The sequence below is a fragment of the Carassius gibelio genome, chromosome A11 (assembly GCF_023724105.1).
Source record: "Carassius gibelio isolate Cgi1373 ecotype wild population from Czech Republic chromosome A11, carGib1.2-hapl.c, whole genome shotgun sequence".
Taxonomy (NCBI): Eukaryota; Metazoa; Chordata; class Actinopteri; order Cypriniformes; family Cyprinidae; genus Carassius; species Carassius gibelio.
This window is the reverse complement of record NC_068381.1, coordinates 13,361,722-13,380,304: the sequence shown is the minus strand read 5'-3', so window position 1 is coordinate 13,380,304 and position 18,583 is coordinate 13,361,722. Positions and strand designations below refer to the sequence as shown.

The window sequence follows — 18,583 nt, the reverse complement described above, 5'->3', positions numbered from 1 at the left end:
ATGAACAAAATGGGATAATTATGTCATATCCTGTGACTTGTTACACCCGCACAGTAACGAATCGCCGGAGGGGATGACAGATGCAGTGTTTGGTGGATTGGTCTCTCGGCACCAGCCGTGAATGATAAAGTAGAGCGATTACATATTCCAGCCACAAGCTAAACAGTTTTAACATTTTAATCAGTAATTAACATCATGCCGTTGGTAGATGCAGGAAAAACTGGATTTAATTTTTCATTATTGAATGTGGAGTTGTTGTTCATTTGGTTGGTGATTTTTAAACTAAAATCTTCAGAAGGCACAAGCTCAGTCTCTTAAACACTTAACAAATTAATGATGCTTTAAGCACAGCAGCATTTATTACAGTGTTCCTTTAAATTCACCTATTAGATTTCAGTGTTTTAAATGGCTCGTTTTTTGTGTGTTTAGTGAAAGCATGCTATTTATTTCCTTTCTACACCCACAGAAAGGGTGGGGGGGGTTAAGAAACCGCTCTGATTTGGCACTGTAGAATTATACAGCCTACCTCCTCTCCGGCATCTCACGGCATACATAAACGTTTTTTTAGATTTCAACGACTTTCAACCGGCAATTAACAGGGATAAAAAAAAAAACTCCAAAAAGGCAGGTGTGCCACGTCAGAGTGAGTGTGTGTGTGATTCAGGTATACCCTACATTATGGGGGAGAAATGGGAGAAAATCCTTTTTTTTGAGGGGATATTTGTTGGTCCCCATGAGGAGACAAGCTTATAAATAAATCTTAAGTAGCAGAAAGTTTTCTGTGAAGGGTAGATTTAGGGATAGGTTTAGGGTAAGGGGATAGAAAATACAGTCTAAAAATCATTACGTCTATGGAAACGTTCATCGAAACTGAATTGTCGGGCAGATCTGATTCACATTTGGAAAACAGTATCAGTATGTTGTTGTTGTTTTTTTTTCTTTTAATTTATTTAATTTGTTTTTTAATTTGTACCCATTAGGTAGTGAGTTAGTATCTTAGTGTCTTTCATACAATGTCAAAATATCTGCTCTGGATCTCACAGAATATTTAAATCTCCATATTTAATCACTGGCAGCTTGTTTAAGACTGTGAAGATTTGGAACGCCTCCAGTCAATGCCATTGTGTGGCAGAAGGGCTGTTTTTCAAATTCCCACTGTGCCTCAGTTTCTTCCTAGTAAGTTAGGAAAATTAGTAAAGACTCAAGACGGCTTAATTCCAAGGCTCAGAGGTTTGGGATGAGTGTATAACTCTCCTCTAGCCCTGTGCTCTGATCCATCTCTGGGACGGCCTGCACAGAGGAGTGTCTGTGTATGAAGCAGAGGGAGTCTGCGAGAAACAAGCGCACTGTGAAAAGCATACTAAGAGTGTAGATATGTGTGAAATAGACTCCAAACCTTCTCCATATCCAGTGTCCCTCACAAACACACTAACACTGTATCCCCCATCATTTGCAATTCAAATAAACACCAAAATGGTAAGTGTGTGTGTATGTGTGTGCTCCCCTTTCTGCTTGATGCCTGCCCGGGCCATTAATGCCATGTAGGGTGTAACATTCTTCTTGAATTCATGTGAGGGAAATGTAAATAAGCACAGACCACAGGCAAGATTTAGAGAGATGAGTGTTGACTGTTAAAGTGCAAAGATCTAATATTGGGAAATAAAGTCCATCGTTCTTTCTCGCTCTGTTTCTATTTAGATTGATCACCTCACTCTTTTATATTTATTTATATTTGAGGTTTTACTTCATGAATATTATTAACACTACAGTTTGGGGTCAGTACAGTTTTTTTTATGTTTTAGTTTCTTATTCTCAGCATAAGATTGATTTGGTCAAAAATACAGTAATATTGTGAAATATTATTACAGTTGTAAGAGTTTACTATTTTAATGTTTTAAAATGTCCTTAATTTGTGTCATTCCTCCAGCTTTATTGTCACAAGAAAGCTCAGAATAACATTAATTTGAAAGACTTTTTTTATTTTACATTATTAATGTCACGTTTGATCCATTTAATGCATCCTTTGCTGAATAAAAATGATCATTATTTATTTATTTTCTATTACTGACCCTAAACAGTGGTGTATAAAAAAAAAACTACTATCCAAAGAACCTCTTCCTTTCTGGACCAAGATACCTTATATATTTGACATAGTTTATCATCAGATTGAATTTATTGAACTTCAGATTACCCACTATGCATGTGAGTGAGATAGAGACGATGTTCAATAGGCTCTTTTCTCTGTTCTCTAATATTTTCACATCTATAATTGAATTAGTTCATTTTCTGCCGTTCTTGCTTGTTCTTCTATCTGGAATTTTTGCCTTGGAGCAGTAAAACAAATTAATTCCATTTCTTCCTTTACCATATGCTATTTAAACTCTTTAACATTCATAATGAATAGTTTAGGTGAAGTCTTCTCTAATAAGTCTCCTCCTTTTCTTATGTCATTCCTGAAACATCCTTTTTATTTTATCTTCTTTTGTTTCCATAGCAGCCTGAGGCTCCCTCTTCCTCTAATAGATTGTTGCCCATTTCTGGGTGAAATCAGACTATAATGGATACTAGTATTCTTGTTTTTCCACCGCTGGCCTCTGGAAATCTCAAAGGTACAAGGCTAGTCCAGAGGTAATATATCTCTTTTGAAGATGAATTGTTGAAAGTGAGTCCTGACATGGTTTGGCTGTAAGAAGGGAGTGTATGCAGAGCATTTTGGGCTGATAGTTACTACGTCTCTGTCTGATGAAAAATTTAAACCATTGTTCTTTATAATAAATGTCAATAGATCATTTAATGCAATGATATTCATAAGTGTGGTTTAAATACTAATACAAACATTTTCTGGGCAATTGTAACTTTAATAAAGTATCAATAAGATTTCACCAGAGCTACTTTGCTGAAATGTGAGATGTATTGCATATAATCTAAATAAATAAATCATTTTAAAACAGAGTAAAATGGTGTTTTTTAATGTGTTAGGAAGATTTTAGGATGATACATTATACCGACACAAGGTTATTAGTTATGAGGAAGTGGAGCATGAGTGTGAGAACTAGTTTCTTTTTTCTGCCAAAATATAGCCAAATAAACTTTACATGCACATTTATCTTACCGTTCCACTTCATCTGTCTCTCTTCCGGACATGTCAGGCCTATCTCAGGCTCAGGTCTGTGTAAATAACTGTTCCCTGACTGCTGCAGTCTCCTCAAACTAAATATTTAAACAGGGCATACTTGAGCACCCATTTATTTAACTTTAAAATGTAACTTGCTGCTTTAAAACCATTGAAAATTGCTAAAGGGAAGCTAGAATGCTGTCCTTAGAGATATCCTTGCACTCAATGGTATAATTATCAAAATATTCCTGTTCTTTTGTCAGTTTTTGGCATATTGGTGCCTGTATATTGTACAATTTACCACCATCTATTTCAGTAGGAGATTTAATTTACCAAAACCCTCTTTTTTACGTTAAAATGTACTGATAACCACCAAAATAATACAGGTGGCACAATAAAAAAACACAATGGAAATAAGCCTACTGCTTTTTTTGCATGAACTGTATATATAGGCTATATATATCATATGCAGTTTTTGAAATGTTTTATGGTTAGACTATATGGTGCTTTCCTGTACAATTGTTTTAAAACTTGACATAAAGAAAACAAACAAACAAATGATGACTCAGTTTATTGTGAGTGGCCTTTCCATAAAATATGGCCACTTATAAAGACAAAACCCATCAGTATACAGTACTAATACCAAAATGAGAAGAAACTAAATTATTTATATAAAGCATATATGTCATATGTCACAGAGGGTAATTTCCTTTTACTGTTTTTCACCATAATTTATATGGTGATTCAGTTTTAAAAGGCAAAAACCATGCATTTGACAGTATTTTATGTAAAATTGCATGCAATGGTAATGCAATGGCTCAGGCCATCCAAGATGTAGATGACTTTTTTTTTCTTCCATAGAACAGAAAAGATGATTTTAGCAGAATGGATTAAGGTTGTAAATAATGTATAGTTTCTTGCTGACAGATATTGTACTTCTTAAGACCATAATATTCATTAGGAGCCACAGACATTCATGTTGCCTTCTAACTGTCAAACGACGGTAGCCATTGATTTGCATTTCACGAATCACCAAGGACCATGGTTTCAATTAAAAATCTTTGTGTTACACAGGCTAATGTCATTTGATTGTTTTTCACTCTAAATTATAGGGAAATTCATAGTTTTACCATGCAGGAACCATAAATTGGACAATATATTATAGTAAAATAAAATGCACTGTTTAAACCATTTACAATTTATTTATTTTTTACATATGGTAATGTGACTTAGTTCACCATTAACATTTTATCACTCTGTCATTTTTACAGTACAGTATATCTATTCTTATATTTACTAAAACTTTAAGGATTTCAGTAGCTTGCTGGCAACATAATGCCAATTTAAGTGCATATAGTTCTTAACTTAATAAAAAGACCACTGGCAAGACCATCTCCTGTGTATTTTGTGAGAAATAACATGACTGTGCTGTGGGATGTAACACCTACAACCATCTCTGAGTGGATCTACTAGTAGTGAATGAATGGAAGTTCAGTGAAATGGGCTCTGGAATGTGATGTAAGACCCTTTGAGAGTCAGTGATCCAGCCCCCTCACATTGTTCCGACTGAAAGCGCAGGTTTATATTTGTTCGTATGATTGCTATGTGCAGGATCGAGGGATGGAGGGAGAGAGAAATGTTTGGAGTAGATGAATCATCAGTGCAGCTCGAATGCTTTGGGTATTTTTAGAGACACTTTATTGTTCTATCTTGAAACAAGCCAAGTGCACCATTAAATGTAGAATATAATAGTCCATGTGTCGTGTTGTATCGCCACTTGTAACTCTTCAGTGCGGTAAAAACCTTCTTCGGTACTGTCAAAGCAAATGTTCTCTGCTTCTGGCTTGAGTTTGAAAAAATAGATCTGGATGGCTCAGAAAACTTCCCATCGTGCTGTGCAGCTGCTGTCCTCCCTTTAATCTGATGCTTTGATAAATGTGGCACAGCAGTACTTCCACACAGTGAAGAGCCCTTTCAAAGTGGAAGTGGGGCAGAAATAGCCAGTGAATCCACAAGGTCATACAGGAGCTCAGGGTCCCAATGCAGCTCTGGATAGCTTAATGTAATACACAGCCTGTCTTTTCTTCCTTTCTTCACATGTACAGGCTGTAAATAGTTAACAAAGCTCCCGAGCAAATTGAACTTCAAGCAAAGTCTGTGTTGTAACACAAAAATTATTTCACTTTTAATACCACAATCACATTTTTTTTTGCACGTTATTTTGCATAAAATAAAACAGCCAATTGCACTTAAAGCTGATGTGTTTTCCTGTACCTTGTTTCCTTGAAGCCTATTCCCCAGATGGAATTTGGTTATCTCATCCTGAGGTCACACCAGAAAAAGAGATGTAAGCATTCCTCTGCAATCAGCTGTTGAGCTGTACAGCTGCCCTAGTGTTGACTTAGAATGATAGCCATCAGCATTTTGGCTAAGAAAGGGGATGTGGTACATTTGTGAAATTAAAGGACATCCATTGTAATGCACCTTTGCATTCTTATTTTACCAAATGTATTAGTTATTATCAAGGTTATATCGTAAACAATTTTTAAATTGAAATAAAGCTGAAATTAAATTTAAAAAAATATATTAAGACGTAAAAACTATAAATGTAAATTAATTGGAAATAAACCTAAACGTGAAATATAGATTAAACCTACATAGTAAATAATGAATATTCCCAAAACACTACAAATTAAACTAACTGAAAATGTACAATGTACAATGTAAAATATAAAAATGACTCTGGTATGAAGTTAGTAGCACATGATTCAAAGTTCTATATAGTGAAAACTGTCATGCTTTCAACAAGCTATATTTTGTTCTTTTGATGTCAGACGGGCAGAATAATGTAATCATAAAAGAAGCCAATCAGCCTCATGATTTGGGAAACAGTGGGTTTGCTGGATTTTAGCAGTGTATGCTTGTGGCTGTGGGGAACCGAGTGGCTGTCAGTGTATGTTACTCCAAAGCCTAAAGCACTGGGGATGGGGGTAATTGATACTACTGTGTGTGTGTGTGTGTGTGTGTGTGTGTGTGTGTGATGTGATGTGTGTACTTGTTTTTCTATTCTGGTGGGGACTTAAAACTGAATACACACAGACTCATGGGGACTCGTGTCACGGTGGGGACCTAAATTGAGGTCCCCATGGGTAAACAAGCTAATAAATTAGTTTCTTGAAAATCTAAAACTGCAGAAAGTTTCCTGTGAGGGTTAGGTTTAGGTGTAGGGTTGGTGTAGGGCGATAGAAGATATGGTCTGCACAGTATAAAAACCATTACACCTATGGAGAGTCCCCACAACGATAGCTGACCAGACATGTGTGCGTGTGTGTGCGTGTGTGTGTGTGTGTGTGTGTGTGTAGGGGTTTGCCTCAGGTTGAAATGAGAAGCACAATCCAATAGGAGATGCTCTTCATTCAGATGGATGCACATCAACACCAACAACCTGGAAGTTAAAGCCAGTTGCATTCAAATGGATGTTTTATTGAGTAATGCTGTTGGCAAATTTCTTTCTTTCTCTTTGTTGTGACCTATAATGTTGGGATAAGTCTTTTGATAAGAGAATTTATTTACCCAGCCAGGCACAACTCTTGCTGTTAAGCATCATCTTTGAATGCTCTGTGTTGGGTTTTGGTGGTCTTTGACTGACTGGGAGATTTTGGATAAGGGGAGAGTAGGTCAAATGTTTCATTGGGTAAATTATTCTTGCAAACTCTGCATAATGTTATGCATTATGTAAGTTAAGTTCAAGTAATACAAAAATAAATAGTCTTAGGGTTTAATAGGCCTAAAGGAAACGTTGGCATCAGGATTTTTTTTTTTTTTTTTTTTAAATGGAGGTAAGCTAATGCAGTTTATAAATTTAACAAAACCTCTGAAGTTATGGTAGCTATTATTTACATATAAACGGTATTCTTTCCCCTGCTCGGATACTTTTGCCTTGTGTAGGCTGTTGCCTGGGGTCTTTACAGTCGGAGGGAAAGCGACTGATTTGCATGTAAATGATTTCAAGAACACAAGCTGTTCACGTCGCTAAATAAACTAATGTAAGAAGGTTGACTTGCTGACATCATGGACGCTCATTACCATTCACAAGCTCGAGTGGGCAGAGCGAACAGCGAGCCAGTCGAGTCCAAGCCTTGAGCTCTCGAGCTCTCATAGCTTGTTATTGAGGAGAAGCGCAGGCTGTTCATGGCTTTAAGCCCCGAATGCTGCCACTGCTGCTGGTGGAGCTATCACGGAGAATCGCGCTGGATCTGCGGGAGACGCTTCGTATTTTCATCCTTATTGTAGATGATTTATCAAAAGCATTAGCGCTTTAGGCATGTCATTCCTGGACGACACCTTTGTACGAACTAAGGCTGGTCAATAGTGCGAAAAAGCCGTTCGGATTGAGCGCTTGTTTGTGGAGAAGTGAAAGTGCGCCAACTGATCGCCTTTAATGCTGGATATGTTTAGTGCGTGCACGGATCGGTTCACGACGGACGACATCAAACTCTCGTCTTCGTTCACGGTGAAAGGTAAGCGTTTGTGGCTCTGTTACTTTAATCGGGACTGCAGTTTAAAATGATGCGTGATGACTTTTCCCTTCGTTTCGCTGCATGATGTGGTCGAGGTATTCCTTGAAAGTCGATCCATAAACTTAAAAATCAAACGCAGGTCAAGTAACGTAACTGTTAGGCGAATGTTACGGATCGACGCGTCTGTTAAAAATACTGTTATTATAAAGAGTCTTTTCTGGCGTTTACCTTTTTCTACGTCTAAATTTCATCTAACAAGATTACGAAAATGACTGAAATACTGAAATAAATTGAACTTTTCAGTTTAGTTATCTTTAATCTTGAGTCATTGCTCGGTGACCTGTTCCAGTTAGTCGGATTACTAATCATTATGCCTTTGTTTGGTGGTGTTTTGTTGGAATAACACATGAAGGGACAAATCGGATAATAATACCAGGAGAGTTGAATTCGTAAAAGGGGGAGACGCTTCACGCTTCTCGCGTTTGCAGATCTCAGATACCCGATTCGTCAATGAATCGTTTTTATTAGTCGGATCTTTTCAGTGATTTGGTTGACCCGGGTAAAGAAACCGGGTTCAATGATTAGTTCACGAATCGGTCCAAGTGGTTCTCCAGTCAACAACTTTATTAAACTGAGAACAGTCAATTTCGCAAATCGATTAATTCGCCTATGATAAAAACCGGTTCACACCAAGAACTACAAAGTTTTACCCAAGTCAACAGCTCACTCGATCACTAACGTAAAAATATCTGTATCAGTTATATAACCATCAAAAGAACTGAAATGTGGAATGACTCTGGCTTTCCATCACTGTTTTGATGCTTTGCTTGTTTGCTGTCAATGGGATGTTACTCTGGGCTGAATCCATCTTATTTTACAGCACTATTTTGATTAAATCAATATCGTTTCCTATCACACCCCTCATCCATTTGAAGCAGCCTCCATTTAAACTGGTTTCTTTTTCGTTGAATAATTGATTTACCTCCCTGTTCATATAGTAGTAGGTTATCAGTCATGATGGTTGTCTTAAATCAATTACTTGTGTCAGTGTTTACATTATGGGAGCTTTTAAAGTAATATAGGCACAGAAATGTGACAACAGTAGTGAGGTCTTCCAGGGAATACAGCTGTCTTGTATTCTGTATTATTGAAACTCAGTTAATACCAGTGTTAATTGTCTTATTGTGCTGCTTTTTCAAAATTTATAAATTATATATATTTTTTCATAATCTGTATTATCAAAATTTTTGTAAGTTGCTCCCTTTTCACTACTGTTAAAGGGATAGTTCATCCAAAAATGAAAATGGTCATCATTTATTTAAAGCTTTTCCAAATTCAATGCTTGATAAAAATTTCTCATAAGCGTAATTGATTTGGTCTAAAGAGAGAATTAATAAATGTCTATTTTTGTTTGAAAACTACAAATAAAATATCTACCAAAATAAATGTTGGTAACTGCAATTTGACTAAAATAATGACTAAAAGTAGACAAAAATGGAATTACTTGTAGTCAACTAAAACTAGACTCATATGACTAAAATGTGACTGAGACTATTAAGCATTTTCGTCTCAAGATAAAGATTAAGACTGACTAAATCAAAAATGCCTGTCGATATCAACACTGGTCAATACCACAACACAAAGCTTTTGACATAAAAATTACAGAATCAATCACTTATCACTTATCTTTTTTTGTTGCATATACACAAAAGATAAGTGAGAATAGAAGATGAATTGGTTTTTACCACCCAGATGTGACCAGCTGTGTCCTCCACTATGAGTTGCCCTTTAAAAAGCTTGTTTAATTCATCCGGAATGATGAATTTTAATTTGTTTGTTTTTTTTAAGTAACAAAAAGGTTTACTTTTATATATGGTTTTAGTTAACTATAATGCTGGCCACAGCCGACCTCCCTTTATTTAAATGGAAGTTGTATCAAAGATGACAATGCCATTGTGTCTAGACATAAAGCCCTTTCACACATACAGACGTTTCCGGAAAATTACTGGTAAATTTCCATAAAGAGTTCATGTGTGAACAGGATCTTTTAAAAAATACCGGTAAATTCGTTCAGGAAATTTAACGGTATGAGAAGTTGTAACATTACCAGTAAATTCGGAATTCTGCTGTGTGTGAACGCAGAAGGAAAATTACCGGTAGGAGCACGTAAGAGTTCAGAACGCGGTGACGTAAGACGTCTTCCAATCATCAAGCATTCACCCAATGTTTAAGAAAATAAAATAAATGTCATCCATCCAACTGAAGCGACAGTGAAATTAAGCCGCTTCCTATTATCCGGTAGGATGAAGTAGCCTAATTTGTCGTCATCTGAGAGAAACTGTTAGTGATGCAGTAACATATGATAAAATAACTGTTAACTGTCGCCGACAAAGTCAGGTCATCAATAAACTGAAAACATTGTGTCTTAATATCTAAAAAATAAACGACCATCACAAACGAAGTAGTATTGGGAGTATTTCTTATTCCCATTATGACTTTTGTCCGTCTATTTGGGGGTTCTGCTACTCCACAAATCTTGTAGGCCTAGCTCTACGTGGATCTCAACCCGCGGCACGGCATGAAATCACACGCTGCCCACCATGCCGAACACAATAAATAATAAAAACAATAACTTTAAGTTTTACAACTTAATTTTACAACTTAATTTTAATTTTAGTTTTTACATAGGGAAAAACAGATAGGGCACAAACGAGAAGTCGGAGCAGTGAAGAAGAGTGCTTGACATTCGGCTTCAACTTTCGGTTTGCCCCGCAACTCACTTGAGGATGTTCAGCACGTCTTTTTTTCCAATTCTCCCAAAACAGCTCATACTACTGTTTGGAGCAGTTTTTGATCGTTAAACAGGCATATAGGCTAAGTTTTTTTTTAAAGCGGCCAGCACAGAGAGAGAGTACATAGCCTATGTTTAGCCTTCTCAAATCATCACGAATTGTCTAAAATAAAATCTACAGATATAAAACAGTTCAAGCATAACGATGTTTTAACGTTGAACCCAGATGCGCGCTATATGTATATTTTGTGCGGAGAACGCAAGATAAAGCACGCTTTTTTGGGACATAGGTGCCAGCGCGATCATGATATAACAAAGAAATATAAAATAAAGAAATATAAAATAAAGAAAACAAACATGCTTTCTGCCGTCTCATCTTGAACAGGAGAGCTTACAAAATACCGAAACACAGCGAATACATGCCTCACAGACATGATAAATATATCTATAGAAAGCTTTTAATTACTACTTAACGAAATAATAAAAACAAACAACAAAAAATCTAAATACAATCATAATCCGTTTAGGAGGCGCATCTAATGAGGAGTCAGGCAACTTCATCCTTGGGGCACAGACTCAGAAAACACTAGTCTATTAGTAAATAATTCAAATATATTTTTACTATTTCCCTCTGTCACATTCATGGTAATTTTTCCGGTGCTTTGGGACATATTTTGAACTCAATTTATACGCACAACATGTTTATCTGCGCTGATAGACTATTTGATATGAATTTGGATCAGGCTACATTTGTGAATGCACCTTTTCTGCAAAGTGCGTCTTACAGACTGCAATTTACAATCGCAACTTCATTGTGCTATTAATCCTTTCAATCCGATTTTCACTAAATTGGTCAGCTCCAGACAGCATCGGGTGTTTTATTAATGGGGAGTATACTAATTATTCAAAACAGTCATCTATTACGATGTCTCTGTAACAAAAGCAGTTACATGAATAATAAATTAAAAAAAAAAATTAAACCATAAACAGAAATACTGAACACGTATTACCCTCCGTGTTTAAAAATACAAGCGCAGCTGTTTAGAGATTAATTACGTCACAGAATTTACCGGTATTTTGGAATGGATGTGTGAATGGTGCTTTTCTGGAAAAAAGACGGAATGTCGTTGACTGTGTGAACAGCGCATTTTTGAATTTACCTGTAAAGTCGTTCTGGTAATTTTACGGAACTTTACTGGTATTACTGTGTGAAAGAGGCTATAGGCTGTTGTTAAAGAGAATTAGATGAGATGAGTCTGGTGGTTGCACAGGCCTTAATTTTAAGGGATAAGTTTCCCTCAAGCTAACAATAAGTCCACATCTGTTGTTGTCTGAGCAATTTAAAAATGCAATGATTAACCCACAATATGCAATTGTCCGATCCGATCATAAATCACATTTACCATTCCTCTTGGAGGCCTCAGGGGCATTACAACCTTCTGCGCCATCTCTAGATTACACTCCCAGTCTTCCATATTTGCTATGTAGGACAAACCCTTTCAAAAGTGCAGTCTTGTAGATCACATTGACTTGGTTTAAGCATGACGTTTTTATTGAAATCAGCATGCATAGTTGCAACCCGGCATCTTTTTTAATTCCGATCACATTTAGACAATTAGAAGAGAATACATTGGACTGTGGAGTGGTATTGAGCCTAGAATTTGCAGTCATGAGCATGTCAAAACAAGGAAGGAGTTTCACTCAGTCCTTTCTGTGTGATTGAGAAGGAAGTTACGGTGACCTCATTTTTGTCCAGTTCATTTATCTAGACCAGACTGACATCTCCATGGAACTCTTTTCACATTCATCTCAGAAATCTCACTGCAGCTAAATGGGTTTATCTTTCCCGGATAAGCATACAATTTTAGTTATGACTGGTTAAAATGTTCTGGTCCAAGACTACACTTTCCAAGAGGGCTGTATTACTCCGTAGTGATCCCTTTTTGTTTTGTTTTCCGCCCTTTAGTTGATATGCTCTGCAGAAAGACCAAGCACTGTGTGAGAGAGCATCAGTGTCATCAGTGTTTGGTGTTTCACAGATGGATTGTATGTGAGGGCCTCTAATGTTCCTGTGAGCGTTCAGTATTAATGCGAGTTGTGAAGTTGCCACCCTCAAGTAATGCAGGTGAATTGTCCTTGCTCAAGGGTGTTGGAACTGCAGAGAGACCAGCTGCATGGCCTATATATATATACAGTGTATATATATATGAAGTCTGCTCACAGTTACCTCCCACAAAACCCTGTATCTAGTCTCTGAGTCTTTCATTTTGATTTAAAGAAATGCTTTTAAGAAGAGCTTCATGCATCCTTCATCTTAAATATAAGTAAACTATTGTGTTCTAGGCTAGGGTTTCCCAACCCTTTTTTTCTCTAGTGAACCGACGTAGCCCTATTTGTAAGTACCAATTCATCGATTACAAGGAATTTGTTTTCTTTTGAGTTTCATTGTACTGGAATTTTATTTGGCATTATTATTATCGTGAGCATGAAATTAAATATTTTTTTCTGAATGCAAGTTATTGATCTTGTAAACAATTCATCCATTCTTGTAACTAGATCTTCTGGTGAAGCTGTAGACTTCCCTCTGGCGATGTATGCCAGAATTTTCTAATCTTTTTGTCCCACCAATTGCTTGTAATTGCATTGCAATCTGCCTTCAAATCGACAACCCATGGAAAGAATCAAGCACCTGCATTTTTTCCATTAATCCATTTCACTTGGATCTACATTACAATGTGAAAGATTCCGTTGCTACTTCTGTTACATTGAATTTAATGTTATTAAAGTGGCAGTTATTAGGGATGGACCGACATGAAAATTCTTGGCAGAAGCTGAATAAAATGAAACGCTGTGCTGATGGCCAAATTCCAAACATGGTTTTTCACATTTTCCCTCCATGTAGGCCTATTTTGCCTTTTTTTTCACCATTGTATTAAATTGCCAAAATATTTCTAGCAGACTTTATACCAACAAAGCACAATTGAACTTAAAATTAATAAGTTAGTAAAAAATATTTTTTACTGTACAAATAAAGTCAACCTTGCTGAGTATAAGAGAACTAGAATTTATTACAGGTCCCAGGTGGAACACTGTGTGTGAATGTTATAATAAATGTATAATAGAACTGTTGTAGGGTAAAATTACAATACTATAATTTATGAATGTTTATGAAGTTGCTTATTTTATTTTGGCAGAAACCCAGAGAAAGATCTCGGTACTTCTTTTTGTTGGGAACAGCATGCATATTTATAAATTATTCTCATTATGAATTTGGGAAGATATTTGTTGCACGTATCAAATTGTCACATGCCTCTAAAAATTTTCTTTCGTTTTGGACTTTGCAGCCTTGCACCACAAGCTCGTCCAGTACTGCGTGCATTAGAAAATATAGCACTCTGCAGTTTATTTACTAATCGTTTGAGGTAATTTCGTGATTTCAATCATCATACAGTAACCAAACCACCAGCATCAGCCACCTCTTCTTCTCATCGGAGATGTGATGCAGCAGCAATAAACAATTTCTCGCTGTCGGTGCTTCATGCTTGTAATGATTTCTGCGTCTTTCTCTAAAAGTTTTAAATAGCCTACTTTCACACTGCCTCTATTTGATTGCGTTAGTCATTGTTCAGTACAGTTATTCTGTTATTGTTCAGTTATTCTGCCTTTTCGCTTATTCGGCTGAACACGAAATATATATTTTTAGGGGTGGGCGATATCTCGATATTTAAAATATATCGAGATATTTTTTAAACACGATATGGATTTTGACATATCGTATATATCGATATGTTGTTTATATTTAATTCTGATTCCGCCACTTTGCTTCTTTGCCTTCTCTGTGCTGTGCTCGCCCCCGCTCGCTCGCCCCCGCCTCCTTGCTTTTGTCCCCACTCCCTTCGCGTGTATAGAACTAGTCTAAAAAACAAAGTCTAAAAACAAAAGGACAACTGGCTCCATTATATGGAGATACTTTGGTTTTAAGGCGTAGGACGAACAGAAGGCATATGTCTAACGTAGGGCCCAATGATTTCCGCGATGCAGAAAACGTGGACGGAATCCAGTCATAAAAACGGTATTTACAGTTTAACACGGAATGTCACGGAATTGGTTAAATTTTGAATGAATTATCAAAAGTAGGTCATGCACTTAAATCAAATCGCAATATAGACTAATATCTGCAAATATTAACCCAGAAAAGTCTATTTAAATATGAATCCTGCATGTTCTGCGTGTCTGTGTTAACGAATGGCGCAGAAGCGCGTCTTCATTCATTAAACACACAGAAGCGCGTGATGCTCGCGCTGATTTCAGCGTCTTTCCTCTCACTGATAAAGATGTGAACACATGAGGAACATCTCCAGAACTGAACCGAGTCACTTCATGAGCATCTGACCACTTGATTTGAGTAAAACTAGCTCATATCACATCATACACTGTAGTATCACATACACAGAACTGTAAAGGTAAACCCGTCAAAATAAAAGTATTTGGCAGAAATATTTTACTATTGTTCAGCAGAATGTACATAGCCCACTACTACTATTATTAAAATGATAAAATGATAATCACACAACATTTCTTCCATGTTTTATTTTTAATAGTAAATCCCCTTTGTTTACCAAAAAATAAAGTTTGCTTAATTTTAAATAATTAAAAGATAAATTAAATAAATGTTTTATGCCTTCATTTGACAACCAGAAAAATGTAAATACACAGAATTTCTGAAGGGAAAAAATTTCACATAAGGCTATTTTAAGATTTTTTTAAACTAATTAAGTTGTTTTTATGCATTTAAATATCTACACATGCTAAAACACAGAATTAGGTAACAATAAAGCATATGGTGAAGAAAAAAAATAAAACGTTTCATAGGGCACTAAACATGTAATATTTGGCATATTTGTTTTTGCAGTAGTTTTAGGGGGGTTATTTTTCCTGTAAAGATATCGAGATATATATCGCATATCGAGATATAGCAAAATATATCGAGATATATTTTTTGCTCCATATCGCCCAGCCCTATATATTTTTTGCTCTTTTTGGCCGAATAATTTCAGTTGCCGAAGATTTGGTGCATCCCTAGCCACCAAGACACCGAAGGTTGTTTGGTGTCGGCAAGTTTTGACCGTTTTGCAGGCTATCATAGACAAACTTTCTCTGAGAGATCTAACAGAGAATGAAATCCATGTTTAACAAAAGTCATTTGCACTCTTTGTATGGTGATATTTAAATACTACAGAGACTTAACTAGTGTGAAATGAAGTTTTCAAGTGAATACACAGTCAGTGCTGAGAAGATATGAATTTCATGTAAAAAGAGTTGTACACTACCATTCAAATGTTTGTGCAGTTGCATTATCTAGGTGTGTTAGTCAGACAACAAAATCAGGACTGGTGTGTATTTACATGACCTTTTGAAAAGACAAATAATTGTTTTAATCCGAATGAAATCTTACATTTAAGTGCTTGTTATTGCAAGCTTGTTGAAGAAATACCATGACTCACTCTTTATATCCTTAGGACAATAGAAGCATGATGACAGATCTGCTGATGGCTTAAACTGAACCAAGCCTTTTTTTCCCTGTCTTGCTTCCATAGCAACTAGAGTTTTTTGACGCACATGATTTTATAGATATCCTTAAATTAACCATCTGGCCGATGTGAAAACGTCAGTCAATCAATGTGTTACTGGCCGGTGTCTGTCTTTGACACCTTGCAGCCTGTCAGGCCTCTGAGGTGCTAATGGGATTGGCCCTAAGTGGGCAGCTTGTTTTCTCTTCCTTTGGTCTAAGAGGTTAGTTAATCTGACCAACTGGCCGGCGTGCTCCGAAAGTGTGGTTTTGGCAGAGCTTGACGCAGTGTCTGCTTGTCTGGACAATAACCAGACACTACGTGTTTGATTCGTGGAGTGTATGTTTCATCGTGACATGAGTCATTGGACGTGTTGAGGGGTTTTGTTAGAATGTTTGGGCTGCTCCTGGTTTTAACCAAATGTCGATATGCTGATTGACAAAGTAAAAGAACAAAAAGAGAAAAGCTGTGTGTGGGAGGGTTGCTTGGGAGTTTTAATTGTAACTTGAGATGTTAGCACAAAGTGAACTCATTGTATGCAGCTCATGTATCGCTCATTCTTTGTGTTAAACGAGTTTACTGTTTGAGGGAGCGGAGAAATAAACGTTTTAATGTGTCAAACACACATTTTATTGAGATATATTACTCTTAGAAACCTGTTTCAGTTTATATTTCATAAGTTTATATTCCAAACTTATATTTGTCATGTCGGCATCTTTGAAAAAACGTGGTAAAATAAGCACTTCATCATGATTTGTCCAAGTCAACATTGGAAACAATTTCATTTGGTTGTTTTATAACACAATATATTAAATGAGTTAATCATGATACATCTGGAATCAGTTGTAATATATGAGAATTTATGGAAGAATCTGTCCATTTCAAGGGTCTTATATCTAACCAAACTAATCAAGATTGTTAACAGGGATTTCCATTAATAATAAACAAATGCAAGGTGTACTATTAAACGTTTTAATTTGACAGTTGTTTTACCTTGCCATTTTAGGAAAATCTGCCTCCACTGTAAGTGCCCTCGGGAGGAGCATGTTGTGACCGCCATGCCTCTGGAGATGGAGAAGACCGTGACCAAGCTGATGTACGACTTCCAGAGGAACTCTACATCTGATGATGACTCTGGCTGTGCTCTGGAGGAGTATGCCTGGGTGCCGCCCGGACTCAAACCTGAACAGGTCACACATTTTACAACCCTGTACCCAAATCAGACTTACAGTACTAAATAGATCCCGGCCGATAATATCGGCAAAACGATATATAAAATGTGTCACCTGATATGAGCCTGTCGCCGTTATATCTCCGGGGCAGTGGGTGGTTAAATTCACGGTCTGGCGCTGACCAATCTAGCAACCCCGGGGGGCAGTCAAAACGTGGAGGGAGACGTTCGAGAGGGCTCCTCGAGCTGAAGGGATCTTCCGAATTTGGTGGAGATCTGCTGGCGCATTCGTGAGATAGTGACACCAGTCAACACTCACTTCAGTAAGGAAGTCTCTTGTTCAGGCAACAGCATTCAAGCATCGTCTTATTCGACCGTAAGTGCCCTATGAAGTGGACTTCACATGAAATTCCACCATGATTCCAGTTCCAAGGGAGCGTATGCGTTACACTCAAAGGGCATTAAAGTGCGTGAGACTTGAATTTATATTGTATTTATTTACAGAGGTATATTATTTCACACTTCTTTAGTACGTTTTTTTCTGTGTGTGAAGACAAACGTCCACAGATTCGTGAATGAATGTTCCGAAAGAGAAATAACTTCAACAGAATAAAGTTCAATGGAATTGAATTGGATTAACTTTACTGTTCATTGCACTGATGTAAGACTCATTTTGGATAATACAGTTTATTGTTAAATTGTTAAATGCCCTGGCTCCATTACATACAAGTCTGAGGCACATTAGTATTTTCACCCCAAAAAAGGGTTTTAATCCAGTTATTTATATCTTTTGCTTTAGTATGTCAGTAGGAAATATCAGTTTACATTTCCAAACATTCATTTTGCCATTTTAATAATAATCTAGTGAGATTGTTGAATGCACAAGCAGTCTGACAACAGACTAAGACTTTTGCACAGTAGTGTATTTATAAAGTATGTATGATTAAATTAAGTATATTTAAATAAGTGTAATTAAAGTATGCGTTCATATGTGTTAAGGGCTAGATTTTCGCTGGAGGAAACAGCCGTGTTGTGATGAGCGGTAAACGCAGCGAAAACTTTACAATAGCTGGGAAACAGACTGCTTCCTCGTGACCTTTTGTAAACCGTATTTATGACAAAGAACTGCACAGATACAGATATTTGAACAATCTATAGATAAACATGCACCGTGAATTTCTGTTTGCGTCCGCCCATGCTGCTCCGCTGTGGTCTGTGGATTAAAGAGCGCGCTGAAAGACTTAGAGGAGACAGATCTGCCTCCATTTTCATATCAAATTTAAAGAGCACTGACTCTTGAGAATTTATGTACGGTGTATGGAGCTAAATGCTACAGCCCCGCTAAAAAAGCCAAGACAAATATTTCAATCGATTGCTTAGGCATTTAAGAGGCACTGAAATATGCGTTCTTATTCA

At 36.8% G+C, this 18,583-nt stretch overlaps 1 protein-coding gene across 2 annotated transcripts in view; it reads left to right on the top strand.

Annotated features, from left to right (window-relative positions):
* The window catches only part of LOC128022398 (prickle-like protein 2), a 44,149-nt gene that overhangs the window by 14,755 nt on the left and 10,811 nt on the right, over positions 1-18,583 (top strand). Inside the window, exons 1-2 of one of the 2 annotated variants that reach the window (XM_052609921.1) lie at positions 7,186-7,635; positions 17,003-17,186. In XM_052609921.1, coding sequence (XP_052465881.1) covers positions 17,055-17,186 — 132 coding nt within the window. In that variant the 5' untranslated portion in view covers positions 7,186-7,635; positions 17,003-17,054. Of the gene's footprint in view, positions 1-7,185; positions 7,636-17,002; positions 17,187-18,583 lie in introns of those variants that run through there. The other variant, XM_052609922.1, reaches the window with a different exon arrangement.